At 47.1% G+C, this 21,921-nt stretch overlaps 1 protein-coding gene across 5 annotated transcripts in view; it reads right to left on the minus strand.

Annotated features, from left to right (window-relative positions):
* The window catches only part of Appl2 (adaptor protein, phosphotyrosine interacting with PH domain and leucine zipper 2), a 48,217-nt gene extending 29,214 nt beyond the window's left edge, over window positions 1-19,003 (minus strand). For 2 of the 5 annotated variants that reach the window (XM_052752909.1, XM_052752910.1), the window contains exons 1-4: window positions 18,730-19,000; window positions 10,995-11,093; window positions 932-991; window positions 372-443 (exon numbers count right to left, since the gene is read on the minus strand). In XM_052752909.1, coding sequence (XP_052608869.1) covers window positions 372-443; window positions 932-991; window positions 10,995-11,093; window positions 18,730-18,783 — 285 coding nt within the window. In that variant the 5' untranslated portion in view covers window positions 18,784-19,000. Of the gene's footprint in view, window positions 1-371; window positions 444-931; window positions 992-4,357; window positions 4,474-10,994; window positions 11,094-18,729 lie in introns of those variants that run through there. The other 3 variants (XM_052752912.1, XM_052752908.1, XM_052752911.1) reach the window with 3 other exon arrangements.
* Between the last annotated feature and the right edge of the window lie 2,918 nt (window positions 19,004-21,921).

Below are 21,921 nucleotides of genomic sequence, written 5' to 3' on the forward strand. Positions count from 1 at the left end.
CTACTGCCATAAGCACAGCAGAAGCCCCCAGCAGCTGCCCAGAGGGAAAGAAGACTTCCACCCAGGCCCTACAGGAGTGTGGTCTTGCAGAGAACTTGAGCTCGTCTTCTGTCTTCCAAGACTTCAAGAGGATAAATTCCTATTATCTGAAGCTATCTAGCTGTGGAAACATGTCAAGGCAGCCCAAGAAACCAGGAAACTCAGTGCTCAGAAGCCCTTGTGGTCTACTTTCTCTCCAAAAAGCAAACACAGTGCTAATACCACCTCTATTAGGGACGGCACCTCAGAAACCTGAGGAGGTGTTCTCCAATGCAGAGGGGGCCAGAATAGGATGAAAGAAAGCTCATAGAGAAAATTTTTCCATGCCTCACCTCATCCATCACTTTGGAAAAATAATGTAGTGTAGAAATGACTTCTTCATCACCTTTGCCTAGAGCAAAATTCTAGGACAAGAGAATGAAAAAATCCAGGTGTTAAATGAATGCAGGAATTTACTCCAGAAACTCACCCACAAACCCCCACACTGGCACCCACTCCCTTTCTTCTCCCAGGACACACCCTGTCAGGCTCCCTGAGAGGTGTACCAACCCTCCCTGGCCACGCCTCTCTGCACAGGATGGTATCTAGGGTTCTGTCCTGATGGTGACACCAAGTGGCTCGGTCTTCCTGGAGACCAGGGACACTCATGGGGAGTGGCTCAGTCTTCCTGGAGACCAGGGACACTCATGGGTAGTTGATTGGCTCCAGGCTTCTCACAGAGGCTTTGGGAAGACCCCAGTTACATTTTATCAGTGAGAAAGGATAAAAGGAAAAAAGAAAGGAAGAGAGAAGGGAAGGCTGCGGGAGGGCGCAGGGACCTTCGGAGGGTGCCCTTCAAAGGGACCGCCTGGGTCCTGAGCACAAACTGCACAGTACAGCACCATCAAGTTACCTGTTTTTCATATGCCAGGAGCTGCTTTGAAAGCTGCTGAGTGGCCAGGCACATTTCGTTCTGTAGGGGGAAGAGAAAAGCAAGTGTGTCAGTTTCACAGACCACCTCAGAACAGCCTTGACAAGGGATGTGTGAGCCTGGGAAGGGATAGTTCTTCTTTCTAGACAGAGTCTCACTATGTAGCCCAGGCTGTCCTGGAACTCATGCGCCTCCTTCCTTAGCACACTGGGATTATAGGTTTGGATCACCACACCTGGCAAAATTTGTCCAGGCAATATTTAGAGGTCAACTAAGGCATATCAAAAGCCTAAAGCTTGTGTTAGAACAAACTGCTCCTTCTGGCCATTCAGTCAGTAAACAAAGGAGTGAGCGGACACTATTCCCAGTCATGGATGTACGAGGGAGGGGGACATCAGAACAGGGGATACATGCAAGATAACGACTGCAAAGGAAAGGCCCTGGGTGCACCAGGAGTGCCAACACCAGGATCTCACTGGATTCTACGGCAGGATGCCTAACGAAGTAGACCCTGCAGGAAGCCAGGGAGCTGGCCAGGCGCAGCAGCTTTCCAGAGGAGGACCCGGCCCTGGGGAGCAGCTCTCAAGAGCTGCCTGTGGATGGCAGCTGCAGGCTGCAGAGCTCAGAGGCAGCAGAGGCAGGCAGCCACATGCAGACTCAGAGCCCAGTCCTGGGACCTGGCACCAATGACAGCTGTGACAGAAGTATGGTCATCCCCATGTTCCAGAAGACCAGGAAAGCACTGCGCTTGGGAAGCTCAACTGCCCTGCAAGGTTCTTATGCTGGTTCAGTGCCCATCCTGTCCCCAAGCCTGTCACCTTCCTGCCTCTGGCTCTAGCAGCTGACCCATCGTCGTCCTAGGACCAATGCAGCAGACCTAGAACGTAAGTTTCCTGCTGCTAAAGCTATGTTCAAGCTGCTCTGCAGTTGAGGAGTATTCCTAAGATGGTGCCAGAGCACAGGATGTCCCAAGGTGACTTTTGTGGCCTTGGCCTCCACTCATTCTTTCTCTGGGCTGCTTGTTTTTTCAAGGACAAGTCCTACACTCAAGGGGACCTTTTTTTTTACTTTGCATGGGTGTCCTCTACCTGACCCATCAGAGACAAAACCCATTTTCTGGGACTTTCTCAACAGAACAGGCTACAGTTCCCCGGCTACCTCCATCTGCCCTATGGAGCAGGCAAGACGATAAAACACCAAAGCTCTCTCCCTCTTTCCCGGAATATAGTCCCACGTAGTCCCACGCTTCAGCTGCCTTACCCTGCCCTGCGTGCTGCTCCTTTGGGACTGATCACAAGTGGCAGTCACAGGGTCAAGGAAGCAGGTGAACACACACACACACAGGACTCCATCATTTGCTTAAATGGGGCAGCCAACAGTTCTTGGCACAGAGCGGCCATTCAACATGTTTGATGAATCAGTGTATGAAAAGGTTAAAAGATTCATCTAAACTCCAAATTTAAAACAATACCTGCAATCAAACTGTGAACAAAATTTCCTAACTATATAGGGTCACATTACAAATGGCAAAAAACCACAAAGGCTGGATGAAGACGTGGCTGATCCTCCATCTACAGCAGCAATGTTCTGAAGAGGTCTCCTCCATGGGTTACACAAAAAGTTCCTTGCTTTGAGTAAGATGGGCATGTCTGAGGCTGGCATCTGCCTGAGGCGGTCCCCTGTGAGTTGGGATTTGCATACTCAAGAATCATAAAATAGCAGCTAATACTGACAGGGTGCTTAGTTCACACCAGAAACTATACTGTATGTGCTACCTTGCTAATCTCGGTATCCCTATAATGCAGTTTGAATATCTATTTTTATTTATGTGTAAGTGTGTGTGTGTGTGTGTGTGTGTGTGTGTGTGTGTGTGTGTGTGTGTGTGCAGATTGTGCAGATGTCTGCAGATGCTCGTGAAGGCTAGAAGAGGGTGTCAGGCCCCTCGGAGCTGAGTTCCAGTGGTTTGGAACACCCAATGTGGATGCTGAGAACCAAACTTGGGTCTTTCTTAACTGCTGAGCCACCTCTGCAGCCCCTCACAGGACAGGTCTGAATGACTAACAACTTTACAGATGAGGCAGAGACTGAGCACAGAGAGCCTGAGCTGCCTGCCCAGTGTCACACAGTTGGTGACATGGCAGGGACATGAGTCCAGGCCTGTCTAGTTCTCAACTCCACTCTGTTTTTCACAATCTCTTTCTTCGGCATCTCGCTGAAACTCAGGCTGGCCTCCAACTTGCTATGTAGTTAAGGATGACAAACTCCTAGTCTTTCTGGTTCTACCTCCCACGACTCCCAACACTTTCTTCATTCTACAGTAGTGCTTCCCCATACCGAATTCTTCAAGAAGCAGTCAACAAACATGGTAATAACCCTCTGACACTCCACCAAGCAAGGCCTGCATTCTCAATGCTTCTGTCATGTGCTCTGACACGTGCTCAGAACATAACTGAAACCCTGCTAGGGAGTTGCTGTGAGACTGAGGCCATTCTGAGCGGACAGCACTCAGGTGCCAAGGACACAACTCCGCAGGACCTTGAGGAGGTAGGACAGAGCACACAGAGCACAGGAGTTGCCTGCCATAGTGACTGGGGACAGCCACCCACTGCCAAGTCTCCTCAAAATGCTTTCAGTCTGTTTGGCATATCAGGCAATGGAGTTACTGTTCCTCCCACAGGAGCTCACTGGGGAGCCAGCACTCACAAAAGGCGGGCCTGCTGCTGCCAGAACTGAGCATCAGCTAGTGAACCTATACCCTGGGAGCTGACAAAACCTGTGAAACTGGGGCTCAGGCCAATTTTCAGCCAATATGCAAGTGCAGGTCTCAGAGGGCCTCTTGTTAGGAACACAAAGACACACTTTGCTGGGAACTAGACAGCAAGAGAGGTGGCCCCGCAGTTAGGTTCTGATGGAGTTCTGACAGTAAACATCATGCTCCGTGTGTGTGTGTGTGTGTGTGTGTGTGTGTGTGTGTGTGTGTGTGTGTGTGTGTGTGTTTGGAACCCAGGGCCTCAACTGTTAGGCAAGGCTCTACCTCTGAGCTACATACTTGACATGTGTCATTCTTTCCGTGGTCCTGCACAACTCTTGGGCCACTGTCTAAGTCACAGGAATCCTTAAAAGACAAACTGGGGCTAGGGGTGTGGCTCAGTGGCAAAGTGCAGCATAAGAAAAAAAAAATACAAGCTGACAAAGGGTTTGCAGACGGCTCCTCCTGTCTGTTGCCACGGCAGAGATCGGGGGCGGGGAGGAGCCTGATGGACATCTGAGCTTCTGGCAAGGGAATGCCTACCTCACCAGGCCAGAGAGGCTCACTGCCCACAAGGTCACCTGAAACCACCAATAGCCTCCGTGGGCAGCACCCCCATGGCAGCTAGGAATGGTGAGGCTGAGACCGAGGAAACTCACCTGGGGTCAACCATGGAGAGCCATGTGCTTAGAGGTCTGTTCCTAGTGGCACAGATGTGGCCGAAAGTCAAGAATCTGAGAGGGGCATTCACCCTAGCAGTGAAGACCCACAGTAGGAGCCTAAGATGGACCATGAGAGAAGAAGGTGGGCTGACAGGCTTGCAGGTGGCTGACTGTCCGGGAAGCATGGGAAGCAGGCAGTGGGGTACGCAGATGAGTTGTGGAAGCAGAGTCCCTTGTGGCTGGAGTGGAACAAAGCGTGGGTGGAAGGAAGAGCAGACAGAGTCAGGAGATGATGTGAGAACTAACTGAGACACCAAAACACACCCGAGGTGAGCCAGAGTGCCCCAAAAGAACTGCACCTATTCTTGGGGCAAACAGCAGGAAGTGGAGGGGAAGCCAGAGAAAACAGAAGTGCCAGGCCTGTACCTAAGAGGACCAGGCACACTGCCATAAAGGCCTCCGAGGCTACATAATGAAGCACTGTGAACCCCACATGCAGACCGGGCAGGGGTTAGCTCTGTGAGGCTGTTTCCTGAGACCACTCAGCTCTGGCCCACACACCCGAAGCTACAAATTGCTTCTCCATCTCAAGCAGGTAAATAAACCTCAGTTTGACTGTCAGGACTGTGAAATGTATTAATTAAAATAATCTGGATTAAAAATTAATAAAAGGAAGACAGTCACTCTGGGTTCAAACACTGGGGCCCACCTCCAACGACTACAAAGTTACCAGGTTCAGAAACCAGGCTTGTTCTATCTGGACAAAAACAAGCCTCTGAGAGAAAACCCAAGCTGCTGCTGCCACTGGTGGAGACCAGTGTGTCCAGAACACAGCACTGAGCCCAAGAGTGACTTCAGGCTTTTCCGGTTCTGCCACGTGTCAGCTGTATGACCCCAGGCAATCTACACAACTTCTTGGACTCAGATTCTTCCCCAGATGTTATAGTAACCTTATTTTTCTTAGCTACATGAGATGGTGCACAGGAGGTGCTGACCTGGCGTGTGGCACTTCCGTGTGTCTGACTAACAGAAGAGCCCTGTCTTCTATTTACCGGTTTACCTGTGGGAGTCAGATGAAAGATAACTTTCCTTTCAGCATGTGGGTTCGGGGGATTAAACTCGGGACATCAGACTCGGCAGCAAGCATCTTCCCTGCTAAGCCATCTCCCTTCCCAATAACTATGCGTAGTATTTAAATCATTTCACTCCCCTTCTCTCTCATCTTCACTTCAGCTTGAGATTACACTGTTTCCTTGTCCAAAACAGGCTTTAAGGGTGCATAGTTTTCAGATCTGTTTGGGGTGCACTTACTTCTATACCCCTCAAGTTTGGTGAAGAACAGCTTCATAGCTGGGTGGGGGGCACACAACTTTGTTTCAGGCTGGCCAGGGCTTCATGGTAAGACCCCATCTCAAACAAACAATAAAAAAGCAAAAACCCAGACAAAAGAGAACAGCTGCAGAGCTAGGATTAGATTAACCTGCTCTGCTGAGGGGAAGAAACAAGCTTTAACATGGTTGTCATTTGAAGAGAAATTCATCAGGGGCTGGAGTTAAGAGCACTCACTGCTCTTGCAGAGGACTAGTGTCTGATTCCCAGCACCCACACCAGGTGACTCTCAATCTCTTATAACTCTAGCTCCAGGGACCCAACACCCTCTTCTGGTTTCCAGGGATACCAACACACATATATATGTAAACACACACACACACACACACACACACACACACACACACACACACACACACACATACCACAAATAAATAAACATTTTTGAAAACTTTATCTAATTTATTAAAACACTGCCACACACCAAAGGCACCAACCAGAGGCTTGTCTTCTGTTAGAGGAGAGAAGGTAGGCACTGAGAACCATCAGTTTTACTAACCCGCCAGCAACAGGCAGCCTTCCTGACCACAGGTGCCAGAACCATCACTCATCTGGCCCCATCTGTATGACAGCTGAGAGGATGATCTAAACAGCTCTCTCTTAAGCCTGAGTCAGTCCAATGTTTAAAAAAACAAAACAAAACAAAAACAACTCTAAACCTACTTAGGAAGGAAGCAATTATCAGACACACAGACTTAAAGCAAGCACCATATCAAATGTATTGAATGCAAAATCTGTGCCAACGTAACTGCACACACATCTTTACGTTCTTGTTTAGACACCTCAGGCATTTAAACTTACTTGTCCTGTATTCTGAAAAGCAGCAGAGAGCCCTAAACAACCAGCTTTTGCTCCATTAGTAATGAAGGGTGCTCGCCTTCCTTGGCAGTGAACAGCCATGATGGGGGCTCACTCAACTCCTAGCATGGGCAATGGCTCTTCAGCCAGCTAAGAGACAAAATGGGGCCACGCAGACCCTTGCCCTGAGATGTCAACTCCCTTGCTAACTTACAGGCTCATTCGAGAGGTTAAGCCACATGAAATCTAAACATCCCCTCAAACCAGCCATAGTAAGGGGGTCTGCTCCCAGAACGCTCTCTACTTTTCTCTTAAAAATTTAATTGTCACGTTATTGTTCTTTGTGTGAATATAGCAACAGTAGTTAAACATTACTATGCATTGCATGTACATACATGTGATTTTATTTACACAGAGTCTGTAACTGAATTAGATAATTTGTATCCTAACCTTTAAAGAAGGCATTCTCTTCTACTGGGCATATAAGAAATGATTTAATAAAAAAAAAAAAAACTACCTAATCATGTAATCATCAAACTAATGTATTAAGACCTGAATATAAACCTCTACAAATTCTCTTCTACAGGACTGCACCTTTCAATATTTTATCAAATGCCTTTGTTTTCACCAGCTAGAAGCCATATCTAATTATAGGACAGAAGGCTAAGGAATAAACATGTACATTTATCAAGGTCTAGCACATAACATATATTCTATGATGTAATTAGTGTTAGTAAAGATAAAGAGGACATTGCCTTTAAATCCAATATATCACAGCCATTTCTTTATGTTAGATCCCAGTCTTTCTTTGATTCCTGAAGTCATACTGAATGTCAACATTAACTTCAGAGTCTTTCTTTTGTGTTTCCAAAGATCCCTGGCCTTTCTCTAAGTTAGTCTGTGTGTACATAATGGATGGAAAGTGTTTCTACCCAGAGAGCACCTCCTGTCCCAACTCCCAGTCAAAACTTACAGCTTCCTACTCTGAGACATCAACCTTAATTTCACTTTCTCTACTTTTTCCTGCTCTTCCTCCTTCTAAACTAAGCCCAAAGGACGCTTACTAGAGAAGAATCCGAAGTGTACCAAGCAGGCTGATTAAAAATACCTATGTATCACCAGCCACATGAAATTACTTTTAAAACATAATAGTGAAAAACTGTATCTTGCTTAAAAAAAAAAAACACCAAAAAAAACCAATATAATTCAATATATTTAAGTGTAAAACATTTAAGGAATAACATGAAATAAAACCAAGAAAACCAGAGGCAGGCAAATGGCCAAAATGAAAACAGAAAAGTATTACTAGCTTAAAATACACACATATCAAAGCAAGCAAAACACATCTCAGCCCTTTCAATAAACCTGAAAAGCCCCGGCCTGCCTGTGCCAATCTGGATGCTGCTGGTGGCCAGATGTCGCTGGGGCGTTTCCACAGCTCTGCAGCAGAAGCCAGAAGGGAGGGGGTGCTGGCCAGTGGACAGCCCACATGATGGTCATGTGCTCTGAGTTAAGAGCAGGCTCCAGCCTCTCAGTATGCAAGACCTACTTAATTCTGGCACAATGTAGTTTTCTGGCTCAGAAGAAAAAAATGCGTTAAGGAAGTGTTTCGACTCTTCAGCAAATGGTTGGGACAGACGTGGAAGGCAGAGCAGGGATGCCTGTGAATGGAAAACACAGAGCCATTGAAGTCATGTGCCTGAACACACTAAACAGGAGCAGGACCATCTACTGGCAGTATTCAAGGTTACTAAATAGCAAGCAAGAAGGTCAGAGATAAGACGGTCAAAGTTTTCCCTATTGTATAAAATTTGGAATACTCAGAGAAAAATACAAAAGCATTCAATATACAAACATACAATATACAAAAATAAAAAAGCAATCCCAAGTTCTGAAAGGCTCATCAAAGCAAATGGGACTATCAGAAACAAGTATACAGCCTCCTGAACATTAAACTAGTTTTACCGTCTGAGACTAGGGCTCAGTAGCAGAACGCTTGCCTAGCATGCCACGAGGCCCAGGTTCAATTCTTAGCACCACAACAAACACTTTATTTATTTATTTACGTTTTAGGCAGGGTCTCACTGTGTAGCCCTGGCTAGCCTCGAACTCAGAGGCCCACGTAAAGGTGTGTACCAGCAAACACACTTGTTATCACTAAGTTCTTCTTGCCCGACACTAGTTCCTAAGTCTCTGTCTCTAGCCCTGAACTCTGGCCCCGAACTTTCAACAAGGCTCTTCTCATACTCCAGTGCCCCATGGACCTCAGAGCTCCTGCTCCAAGAGAGAACTGTGAGCTGGGTGTGGTGGCATGTGTCTGTAATCCTAGCACCTGGGTAGCAGAGGCAGGAGGCTCATGGGTTGAAGGTCATCATCAGCTACACACTGAGTTCCAGACCAGCCCAGGTCTCAGAAACTCAAAGAGGCCGGGTGGTGGTGGTGCATGCCTTTAATCTCAGCACTCTGGAGGTGGAGGCAGACGTGGGTAGATATCCGTTTAAGTTTGAGGCCAGCCTGGTCGACAGACTGAGTTCCAGGACAGCCAGGGCTACACAAAGAAAGATCCATGTGCCTGTGCCTCTTCCTGTGTTCTCTCCTCTGTGGCTAAAGTCAAGGTCTGGACACTCTCTCTCTTTTCCTCACCCCCAACTATGTCTCCTTTATAACTGACACACGGGAACTGTACACATTCATAGGGAACAGTGTGACACTTCAGGACAGTGCACATTATGTAATCATCACATAAAGAAATCACAACTACCACCATCACCTGCCTTTTGGGTCTCAAATGACCACAGAGGTTAGTTACCACTTGTGGCATTACTGGGAAGTGGCAGAACCTTTGAGAAGTGGGGTCTAGTGGAAGGAAGTTAGGCCCTTGGAGTGTGCCCTTAAGGGGACAATGGAACCCAGCCCTTCCTCTAGTTCACTTCTTGGCCACCATCAGGTATGTGGCTTTCTCCATCATGCTCTCCTACATCACCATGATGGACTTCTTCACCACAGGCCCAAAGCCACAAGACCAAGTGATCGTGTACTGAAACTGCAAGATTGAGTCAAATAACCCAGGTCACCTTGTATGTTGATTTTCTTGGGCGTTTTGTCATGGTAACAGAAGGCCAACTTACACCCCAGCACAACTCTTGTGAACGAGGTGAGCCTCCTCCCAGGCCTTCACACACTCCATAGTAACTGTCTATCTCCTGACCCAATGTAAGCTCTCTAAAGGCAAAGACTAGGGCTTTTTCTTATGGTGTATTATGACTACTAACTATATACAATCATATTTTTAAATTATACTTTATTATTTTCTTTTTTTTTTTGGTATTTTCTTTTGTGTACATATGTACACTTGTGTGTGGATATGCATGCCACAGCACATGTGTGGAGGTCAGAGAACAACCTGTAGGAGGTGTTCCCTCCTTCTACACTGTCAGTACAGGGCTGGAACTCAGGCTGCTATGCTTGGTGCAGGTACCTCGGCCCTCTGAGTCATCTTGCTGGCCCCACTCTGCTGTCTATGGGATTTATATCATTCATATCACGGATGAGCAAAAGGAATGTGAGCACATTCAGACTTAAGGATCAAAGAAAACTTTCTACTGATATTCCAATGGGTAACAATTCTCTATTTATGTGACATACAGTCACATCTTCCTTAGAAAGTGACATATGTGGCAGTTCTTGTTTGTAAAGAGATTTGCTTTTGCTACTCAGCAGTTTATTTTGCAAGTGTCCAGACCTTGACTTTAACCACAGAGGAGAGAACACAGGAAGAGACACAGGCACATGGATCTTTCTTTGTGTAGCCCTGGCTGTCCTGGAACTCAGGACATATTTGTTCCTCAAAACAAAGAGGCACCCCATCTCCAGAGGAGAGCCCTTGAAAAGCTATTTCTACCCTCCCACACTGACATCCAAGACTGCCCACTCATTCACAATAGGGAGAGGAGACTCCAATGTTTCCCTTTGGGGTTGGATTCAAAAGAAAACCAAAAGCAATTCTGTGGGTCCTCTCCTGGTGCCAGTCACAGGAAGATCCCAGCTCTGTCTCAAACAAGGGAAACAAGACCATCCTTGGTTTTCTGAGGTGAAGGAAAGTAAGAAAAACAATTTTGTTATGTGTTCATGTTTGGAGGTACATATACATGCATGTGAATTTCCTGTGTCCTCTCTTGGAAGCCATCCACCTTCCTGAGACAGTCTCTCCCTTGGGGCTCACATAGGCTAGCCAATGTGCTCTAGGGATCTGCCTATCTGTATCTCCAGCTTGGGAAGACACTCGCACAATACCGTACCCAGCTTTGTTATGTGGGTTCTGGGGTTCCAACTCAGGTCCTCACTAACCATCTTCTCAGTCTCTGACTGGTTTTATTTCAAAATTTTAAGTGAGATTTTCTTCAGACTCAAACTTTTCATCCTCCAAGAGAAGGGGTGAGCGGCATACCTGTGCTCCATAGACACGCTGCATGGCCTGTAGCAGCTGGTTGGTGTAGTCTGTGAGGGTGCCAGCATCTTCTTCAAATACACTCAGCAAGGAGCGAGTCTGCAGGCAGAGACAAAAGGGTCAGCCAGTCTTTACACTCAGCACAGGAACTATCTGGACCCGGAAGGGCAAGTGTCAGTCTGGTGAACTCTGATTTCATCCTTTCCACCATAGTGCAGGAACAGGCAGATAACAACTGTTCAGGACCAGAGAAGAAAGCCCATTTCTACAGGCTAGGCTTGTAGCCCAGTGTAGAATAGCTAGCTGCTAGCACCTGAAGCCCTGGCTCTCACTCCCAGTACCACAGGAGAAACCATTCAGGACAATTATCCATGCTGACATCAGTGCCTACCTATGCACTGGCCCACTCAGTAATTAGCGTCAGAAAGGGCAGCCTCTCCTTCCAGTCCACGCAGGGAACACCAGACCCACAGCACTGTGCACCAGGTATGGTCACCCAGCACACTCAGCCTCCAGCTTGCGTGTCTGCAGACAGGGTGCCCCGGAGAGTGTCATTGTTTCTTCTTAAGATACCACACAGTCAAATTCTGTGGTGGTGGGGAGGGTAGGATGGGGGAGGTGGGAGAACTTTTAAACTCACGGCCAGGAATCTCCAATCCTGGCCCAGTGGTAGAAGCTCTTGGCATAAAACTCAAATGGCAACCATTCTGCTGTCCCCTTCCCTCAGGAAGAACTCAGTTCTTAGGGCAGCTGACCAACGGCAGAAACTAGAGGATAGTTCTTGCCAGTTTCATACCCAGTGCTCGGCACACCCTGAGCACTACTTGGTAGTGTGTGAACAAGGGTCAAGGCATCACGCAACAGAGATCTATTCACGTATGTGAATTTGCAACAATGGTAAAAATGAGACAAAAAGGGCACAGGAAGCCATTAATAAGGTCATACACATAGTGCCTTGAAAACCATTAATGCTCAATGTTTTCTTGCAAATGAATTTCAATTCCTTCTTCTTAAAACCCATCTAAGCCAAAATAAGGTTAGAATTGGTCTATGTGGCCACTAAGTTCTGCCACAGCTGGAGCCTCCCTGCTGCTAGGCCACCACCTAGTGAGACCAGAGCTCTCTAGGCGAAGACACTCCTAGGGACTAGCGTAAGGATCTGGGCATTGGGATCTTCACTTCTCCCCACTAGGCCTACCCTTGACTTTGCTCCACAAACTGGGAGGTTCACAGCAGTGTGCTTATACTCTTTGCCCTGGGTCTTCCAGGCCAGAAGTAGGGGCTTGAATACTCAGCTAAACGAAAGAACCATGAGTGAACCATGAAATGGAAGACGGCTTTGTACACAGTTCTCTGTAGGACAGATGCTCACACAGTTGTGGGGCATTTAACCACCAACACCACAGCTCCCCAGAGTTTTCTTGAGTGCGAGCAGCAGGAAATATTAGCTAGAAGGATTTATATTGTGGAGATAAACAGATAGAAAATAAAGGGTAGCCTCGAGAGGGCCTGGAACCTTTTCCAACGGGCCCTGACTGTCTCTGCCCCAGGGTTTTTATAGAGACGCCAAGGGGTGGAGCAAAAGACCTCTTCCCCCAGCACAGCCAAATGCAGAGCATCTCAGACACTTGCACTCAGGCCTGTGGTCCTAATCATCCTCTATGTGGACATGCTGGGTAAAGCCACAGGAACCCAAAAACGGGCTCCCACACACAGCACGGAACTCTGGAAGTACAAATGCTCACACAGCACGGACCTCTCATGCCACAAGAGTTCCTCAAACTTCCTAAAATTCAAACCCAGAGCAGGAAATGTGCCAATCCCAGAGTGTAAACAAAGACTATATCAAATGACATACTGCTAAATAGAATGTGCATACAAGTATGATGTTTGATTATTAAAATGGTAGTCTGCATTTAGCATTCATGGCATTTGCTTCCCTGCAGCGTGAACGGAAACACCATCCAGAGGGCTGAGTGAGGGGCTGAGCCTGCTGGGGGTCTTAAGGGAGCTGTGATGTGGGGGGTGACATTTATTATGGAGACAATTCTCTCTGGTGCTCATAGCTGGTACTCAGTGCTTTAAAAGGTGGTTTCATCATAACACTCCAGCAATGTGCTTATCTAAGAGTGCATCCAACAGTACAGTCACCTGTGTGTCCTGGTACCCAGTGCTGTAGGGTCCCACCAGTCTATACAGATCCAAATACCTTTCTTACTATAAATGGCAAGCCTGGGAACACAAGAAGTGATACGAATGGACTGCAGACATTTTAATTCTTAGAAATGTTACTTGTTCATTTAACTGAATCCTAATTCCTTCTCTTAATACTCTAAGGAATAAAATAAAGATGAGAGATGGTTAAAAAGAGAAGGCTTATACAACCATCTTCCACAAAGACAGCAGGAAGAACTCTAGTGGAACTCCTTCTATCAGACACTGATAGGCATGGAACACTTGATACTTTATCTAACGCAACAACTTCATAATCAGATACCGTGGTTACATTAAGCTCACTTACAGGGATGAAGCTGGGGCTCAGGGCAGTTATGGAGTGTGCTCTACCTCTGAACTGGCCTCCTCTCTGCTGCTTATAAGCTACAGTCCACACTGAGGGAAGCCAGGGCAGGCACTCCAGCAGAAACCATGGAGGAACATTTACTGCTCACTCTTGGGCTCATGTTACATAGCTTCCTTATACAGCCCAGGGTACCCAGCCCCACCAATGTGCTGAACCCACCTACATCAAAGAATAGTCAAGACTTGTCACCCAAGACCAACCCGATGAAGACAATTAGCTGACTCTAGCTGTGTCACACTGACAATTAAAGGTAAGTAGGATGACCTCCAGAGCTGGGAAGTGGACAGGCTGAGACAGAAATTGATCCATTGCAAGGACCATGCTGTCAGCAGCATCAAGTCTCTCACAGTGGGTGTGCTCTGTGGGGCCAGCCCAAGACACTAGCCACTGGAGCTGGGATCTCTTTGACTATCCCTCTTCCTTTCTTGTTTTGTTTTTCCAGACAAGGTTTCTCTATGTAGCCCTGGCTGTCTTGGAACTCACTCTGTAGACCAGGCTGGCCTTGAACTCAGAGACCTGTCTGCCTCTGCCTCCGGAGTGCTGGGATTAAAGGCATGTACCACCATGGCCCTGCTAGATCATCCCTCTTTCTATCAATCACCTACAGTTAACTGTCAGACAAGTGCATCATGGTATCTTGCCTTGTTTTAATCATCTGGGCACTGGACTTAACTAGATAGTGATCATGCCTGGTAAAGAACGCCCAGCTACTGAAGGACTGCTTTGCTACACACAGTCATCAGCACCCACTGTGCTCAGTGTGTGGGTGGAGAGTGGAATGCCCTGACATACAGAATGGACAGAGGCAGAAAAAGCATGCCAGATGCTCAGAGTCTCGCAAAAAGGCCCAACACTGGTGTGTACAGAGTGCAGTCACACTGGTGTGTACTGAGTGCAGACAGTAACATCAATCTGTTAGGTAGTCACTGCGGTACCCAGGCACAGGCACACTTGACATATGCTACTCACACTTCAGAACAGTTCAACTCAGGAGCTACTTTCATTCTCATTTCATGCACATGCACACAAAAGCTCAGGGGCGGAATCAAAGCCCCAGGTAACTGGCAGGCTCAGGGTTTGACTCCATCCTTTCCTACTAGCCTACATTCTAGGGAATATCTGCTGCCAGACAAACAAGACTAAGCACTCTGTGGGCCTGGCCTCAGCTTCATGGCATTCCTTTACCTCAGAGTAAACATCCGGGTGTTACCCAATCAAACAGCCCTGACATTCTCAATAGCACACAACTGTGTAAGTGTCCAATTTCAACAGCACTCATACTTTGTTTCTTTAAAATGTAAGTTAAACAAAGATTTTATCCCTCTAATTTGGTGTAGAGAGAGAAACATCTTAACAGAATCAAGTCTACTGAAGGGAAAAATGTGTTATACACAGCTACGGGACAAACTCCCTCCACAATGAAGCCATACAAAACCAGGCGTGTTTGGAGGGATAAAGAAAGGCCTGATTGCTGGGGAGGACTGTTCCCAGCTAGGCCACTGCATGATCTCAGAACCAGTGCTGTAGGGTCTTTCCTCTCTCTGTTTCCGTTATGCCAACTGCCAAAGAAAGCACAAAACACACCACCAAAGAGTGAAGCAGTACTTCATCCCCACCTTACTGGGAAATCGTACTGCACACAAGATGAGAGAGTGTGCCTCTGAAGAAGGATGCAGGATGCACTGCTGGGGCTCAGGGCTGTGTCTCTGTCCCTATCTATTACAGCAGGACTCACACTGTCCTGGAACAGACCGTGAGCCAGTCAAGGACAGGTAGCCTAGCTAGTTGACGGTCATGTTTCCAGCAGCTAACAGGACTCAGCCAGCAGGGCAGAGGCTCACAAACAGTGACGGAGACACATCTCTCCACCCTCTAAATATGTACCAGAGATCAGCAGAAAGAACACATACACTAAGACTAGTTTTGCAATACAACGTGCAACCCTGCTGCACACTGAAGAAGAAATGAATAGTTGTGTCTAAGGCCAGTCAACTTCTATTCAGCACTTCTTGGGACAATCAAGTCCAAATACAAAAGCTTTTGTGTTCATTTAGTAAGTCCTGTGTAACCAGGTTACTCAAGCAATCCTCATAACTCTCCCACCTCCAACAAGAAGAAACAAACAGCTCATGGGTTCTCAGTATCTTTTGTTCTCCTTGTGAATCAATATTTGGGCCCCTAGGAAAGCCAGGTGCTAGGTAACAGGCTAACTTAAACAGCACCCCAAGGCTGAGGAAGTAGCTCAGCACAGAGCACTTGCCTGCTTGCACTATAAGGCCTGGCTTCACTCCCCTACACCACAAAAGCAAAACCCTTGATTCCTGCTGCCTGCACTTCTTTAGGGTACACAGATGATTTCTCTGCCCCTTCTCCACCTTACTAAATGACCTGTCTCAAAAGACTATTGGACAGACTGAGTGTATGAATGAAAAGCATTTAGAACATGCCTGGCACATATCATGTACAATCCAGACCAGGCATGTTCAACCCATAACTCAAGAGAGATATGAATGCAATTCAATGCAAAATCACAAGCGTTCTTTCAACATTCAGATTTCTGTAAATTTTTTTGTAACTTGAATACATGGTTCTCCAGTGTAAATTTTGGAGATGATAACGTAGCCCAGAGAAGCCAAAAGGATGGACCATCCTGAACTCTAGGCATTTGCTTCCTGTTTAATTCTTTCACATAAAATGAAAGAAATGGTTTCAGTTCTACCCAGTTTCATGCCTCTGGGTCTCCTGGGAGTAAAGCTGCAATCCTGCACATGCTACAGAGAAAACAGAGACAGCCAAGCTCTGAGAACTATGAAAGACTCCTAAAGCTAGCTTCTATCCCACACAGCAGCCACACTGAGAACCCTGACGGGAGAGAACCAGTCTCGACAGCAATGACAAATTTTCTACACGTGGCTCAAAGCGTAAAGGCACTTGTTACCAAGTCTAACGACCTGCAATCAATCCTTGGAACCCACACTGTGGAAGGAGAGAACTGACTTCCACACACTGTACTCTGACCTCCACACAGGCATGGCCACATCCACACACATCTATATCAAGGATCAGGAAATGTCACAGAAGAGGGGGGTGGAGAGAATGGGATGAAGTATTATGAAATGCTTCTTCTAGACACAACTTGGCCCTTCCACTCATGAACTCATAGCAATGTGGTCATCTACACAAGATAATGCCAGCCAACATTCCAGCATTGAATGGAGGCACCCAGAGGCCCCACCCTCAGCTGAGAAGCTACTGGCTGTTGATGGCTTCTGGGAGGGAGAGTCAGTTTTCTTTGGGGGTGTGGCTGCTGGGAGGTCACCCTGGTTCCACCAGATGGCCCCACACCCATGCATATGAGGAAAGCATTAATTAGATTTTGTGTGCTAGTGGGCAGGGAACATGCTGGAGGGTGTCTGGAGAAAGGGGGTATGATAAAGATACACTATGCAATATATGAAATTATTAAGAAATAAAAAATATTTAAAAATATTCCTTACAAGAAAGATAACAAAACAAAGGACAGAATTAAATAAAGGCTTTGTAACTTTGCAGGAACGCCAACTATCTAATAAACCTTCACTAAAGAAATAAATGTTTAAAAAAAAAATAAAAAGAATGCCAGATAGGAATGATAATGCCTCTAAACATCGGGTTGATTTTTTTCCCCACACACAGCTCAAAGTTGTAAATCACATAGATAGGATATAATTTTAAACTTTCCACCACCTCCAAGACCATCCACTCCATTCCCCTAGTTTTCTGTAGAATTTCTGCAGATGAGAAAACTGAGCTAACTACTAGAGCCAGAACTGCAACCCAGGTCTCCAGACTCATTGTCGGTGTCTTTACACTTCTCCCAAAGCTGAGCACACCCTTTATGCCACTCAGCAACAGTGTACACTCACTCGGGTGAGACCCTAAAACTCTACACTGTACTATTTCTATGAGGAGAGCCTGGCTCAGCTGTCATGACTGGCTAGGAAAGCAGTCTATCTTTGACCTTCCGTGTCCCCAGACACAAAGCAAATGGAAATCCCTGTTCTTAACCATGACGATTAACACAGACGTCCATCCACTTATGTTCAGATCCCAGCAGCAGGTGAGGATGGCTGAAAGGCCTTCCACCACAGGCTGTGGTCCAAACCAAACACCGACACCCACAGCTGTACAAAGAGGCCTTCAAAAGTTAGCACAATAGTTGCCAATCTATAAAAAAAAAAAAAAAAAAAAATTAAATAAATAAAAAAAATAGGCTAGGCATGACAGCCCAGGGCTGTAATCCCAGCACTCAAGATATAAGTTCAAGGCTAGCCTGGTCTACACAGCAAGTTTCAGGCCAGCTATAGATGTCTACTTAGTAAGACCTTGTATCAAAAACCAAATAATGGGAATTGTAACAATCACAGCTTACTTACACATCCTTACTAGTCTATACGAAGACAATCATAAATAAATGAGCACAGGACACAGGTACACACAGTCCCCTTTGACTTATTCTACAAGGGAGTGGTGCAGAAATGTAGGTAAATCCGTCAAAGTTCCATCTGGGAGGCACAATTCACTTAGGGCGGGGGTGGGGGGGAAGGAACCCAAAAGGAGAGGAGAAACTGAGAGAACAGCTTAATCCTTTCTAACTTTTCAGAGACAGAGGCACTAAGGGATAAAGGGACTTACTTAAATAAGCTAGGGATGCTATACCAGAAAAGCTATGAGAGGGTAGGAGGTTAAGAGAACAGTAGATCCCTGGAGAAAGGCGTGCTGAATTCTGAAGCAACATCCCTGCACTCGTGTGCTCTATCTGCCTGCCAGTTTTCACTCTCCAGCTCAAACGACTTGATTCACATCTCCACGATGCTAATGAAGCCCCCGCCCCCAGCTCCACCCCGTGGCACAAATGGGACAAATGCTGTCATTTTCTCTTCACCAGTGGAAAAAGGTGCCAAAGGGAGGCCTGAGTCGGCTGGGCGATGAATCCAGGTTTTCTCTGCTTCCCATCCCGGCCCCTGCATTCATTCGTTCTCACGGAATCGGTAGTACCAGCACTGCCTTGGTGCACAGTGCTGACGTCGTCTTCTACACGAGACTGCTTAAAAACTTACTTGTCCCAACCTCCCTGTGAGGCGACAGCGGTTACCCCGACCTCCCCGGAGGTACCTGGGGGCTGTCCTGCAGCGCCTCCTCCAGCAGGAGCTTGTCCACGGCTGGCATGGCGCGGCAGCGAGGAAGCGCGGGACGCGAGGCTGGGGATGCTGGGCGCTCGGGGGATGCTCGGCGGCGCTCCGGGGATGCTCGGAGGCTCTCTGGGGATGCTGGGCGCTCCGGGGACGCTCGGCGGCGCTCCGGGGATGCTCGGCGGCTCTCTGGGGATGCTGGGCGCTCCGGGGATGCTCCGCGGCACTCCACAGACGCTCGGCGGTTCTCCAAGGACGCCCGGCGCTCTGGGACTGGCAACTTCGCTCCCAGCCCGCGCCTGCCCAGTGACCGTGGCCCGCCCCCCAGCCCGGCCCCCTGCCGCCAGGATCAACAGGAAGTGTGGCGAGCGCAAGCGACGCCGGAAAGGTAGCGGGAGGGACCCGGGACAACGGATGTGTGGCGACCAAGCTTCCGCCTGACCCAGCGCTTCGGGCCCTCCGGGCTAAGGCGGTGGGGCTGGGAAGTTCCGGCTCGAGGCCGCCCTCCACTGTACCCGTGGCAGAACTCGGGGTGGGAAGATAAGCTTTTATCTGCTTGCGGTTGCGCAGAGTGTTTTTTCTGTGTGGGAGGAGATAAGAGTGAACACAGATTTTACTGTTTTCTGGCCTCCTTTTTTTTTTTTTTTTTTCCTGAGACAGGCTCTTCTGCATCCCAGGCTGTCTTCTAAATCACTATGTAGCTGAGGATGATCCTGAATTTCTGATCCTTCTGCCTCCCCCTCCCGAGAGTGATGAGAGATAACAGGCATGCAACACCAAACCTGATTTATGTGCAGTGCTGGGGCAAGCCCTCTACCAAAGTAGCCACATTCCCAGCCTTGGTGTCTTCTTACTTTATTTTTTAATTTTGGGGCGGAGGTGGGAGTTGGGTAGAGCTGGAGTGTGACTCAGCGGTTATTGCAGAACATGGAGAAGATCAATCGAACCTGAGTTCGATTCTCAGCCCCAGACAAGCGTCTCTCAAGTGGCTGTAACTCCAGCTCTCTTTGGTCTCCTTGGGCACTGCTCTCACGTGCACATATTTCCTGCAGAAGGGTGCGCGCGCACACACGAACACACAATTTAAAACAAAAAAAGTTATTATATTTAGTGTGTGTGGCTTAGAAGACAATTTGTGGGAGAGTTTTCTCCTTCCAACCATATTGGCTCTGGAAATTAAACTCAGGTGTCAGTCTTGAAGGTAAGTGCTATTAACCACTGAGCCATCTCGCCAACCTCTGGCCTCTTTTATCAATACCAGGACAGCCCTACACTTCTCACACCGATTTTACTAGATAAATCTCAACCACCTAAACAGCTCAGAGCACAGACATTACGTGTGTGTGCGCGCGCGCGCGCGCATCATTTATGATATTTAGATCACTGCTGTCTGATTTGAGCCATATAATTAGGTTTCATCCTCCTGGTTCATTATGGTTTGTCTTTTTGGAGGATTTCATAATGAAATTTTCAGGATTGGAAGGGATAGATAATTTAGTTCTGTGATGTCATTTAAAAGAACACCAGCGATGAAATGATTTAGTTAGGACCATACAATGCAGGCTGGAGGAAGAAGAAAGAGAACATGGAGAAGATCAAAAGGGGAATTTGACATATATTAAAGACAAGAGTTTCAGCTGATTGACACATAAAGTCAATAGTATTTGTCCAGTGAGATGTCACCAAAATCAACAGAAGGGTAAAATACTGCACAAACTCCACATCTTGTGGTGCCCACCTGAACAGTAAGTGTTGGTCACAAACTCCACATCTTGTAGTGACCACCTGAACAGTTAGTGTTGACTGAGATCGGTAGGATCAGGGGTCACTAGTCAGGGGCTATTTAGATTAGGCTAGCCACGGCTATCTGTGAGGAGTCATCTTAAATTACTTGAGGTGGGAAGGTGTACCCTAAAAGTGCATGGCACCATTCCCTGGGCCTGAGCCCTGGACTACATAAAAGAGATGTGAGCACCAGCATTCCCTTACTTCTGCTTCCTGCCTGCAGGTCCGGTGCAGCCAGCCCCCTCCTGGAGGTGCGGTGCAGCAGGCTCCTGTGGGTTCCTGCCTCCAGAAATTCCCTGCCCTGAAAACTGAGCCAAAATAAACCTGTTCTCCCTTAAGTTGCCCTTGCCAGGTTATTCTAGAACCACAGTCGTTACGGTGACTGAGATACCACCAGATTCAGCAGGCAAATCTGTGTTTGCAAATACCACTGAAAACAAACTCCAGTGTCATTATTCCATTAGTTCTGGCCTGAGCTATTTATGCCTTCGGTGTAGAGTCGTCCCCCCCACCCCACCCCGCTCCCACACACCCTTCCCCCCGCCACCATATTCCTTATTTTCTTCTGATGAGATCATGCCCACACCGTGTTCCTTTTCCCTCCAAATACTGTTCAATTAAATTTCCCTCATACAATCTTCCAAACTGTCCTGACTAAAACCAGCCTTCTTCAAGGTCAGAGACTCAACACAGGATATGATTACCCCAGAGGAAAAAGCGTATACCCTTTCGTTAGAAAATAGACATTGAAGGAGACAGTGCCCCACAAAATCCTTCAAAGGGCTCAGACATCTGGGGGGAGGCAAACCATATTTTTTATATATCATCTTCTAATTAGATTACCTTTATTTGAACAGCAATATTCAAAGCTGTTTAAATCACATTCTTACACAAGTTTAGTCCTTTTCTGCATTTTCTTGCTACATTATGGGCTAAATGGTCTTAGTGGGATTTCTTGGCACTAAGTGCCATTTAAGACACTGTTTCTGAGGGAAAATGTGTCTCCGATTCAAAACAACTAGTTACAAAACAAATTATAGTTTAAATTCACTTCATTAATTATTCATACAATCATTCTTTCACATCATATTCACTACTGAGCATTAAATACTCTCTCCCTTGCTTTGCTGTCTTGATTATGTAAGAGGAATTTTATGTAAACATAAAAAGTGTCAAGTCCTTCATTAAAGTGTATGTGCTCAGGTGACACTGTGGTCACGTGGCACAGTTGTGAGGTGGGTTTCAGTCATTTTCCAGCTGCACCTGGTATCCCTGAACAGGTTCGAAGACCGCAACTGCAGAGAGTGGTGTGGCCCTGTGCAGCAAGGGCCAACTGTCTGGAACTGTCTTCTTTCTTTGCTGAAGGTCAGAATGGAGTGGGCGCAGGGAG

The sequence above is a fragment of the Peromyscus californicus genome, unplaced genomic scaffold (assembly GCF_007827085.1).
Source record: "Peromyscus californicus insignis strain IS unplaced genomic scaffold, ASM782708v3 Scaffold_24__1_contigs__length_46423439, whole genome shotgun sequence".
Taxonomy (NCBI): domain Eukaryota; kingdom Metazoa; phylum Chordata; class Mammalia; order Rodentia; family Cricetidae; genus Peromyscus; species Peromyscus californicus.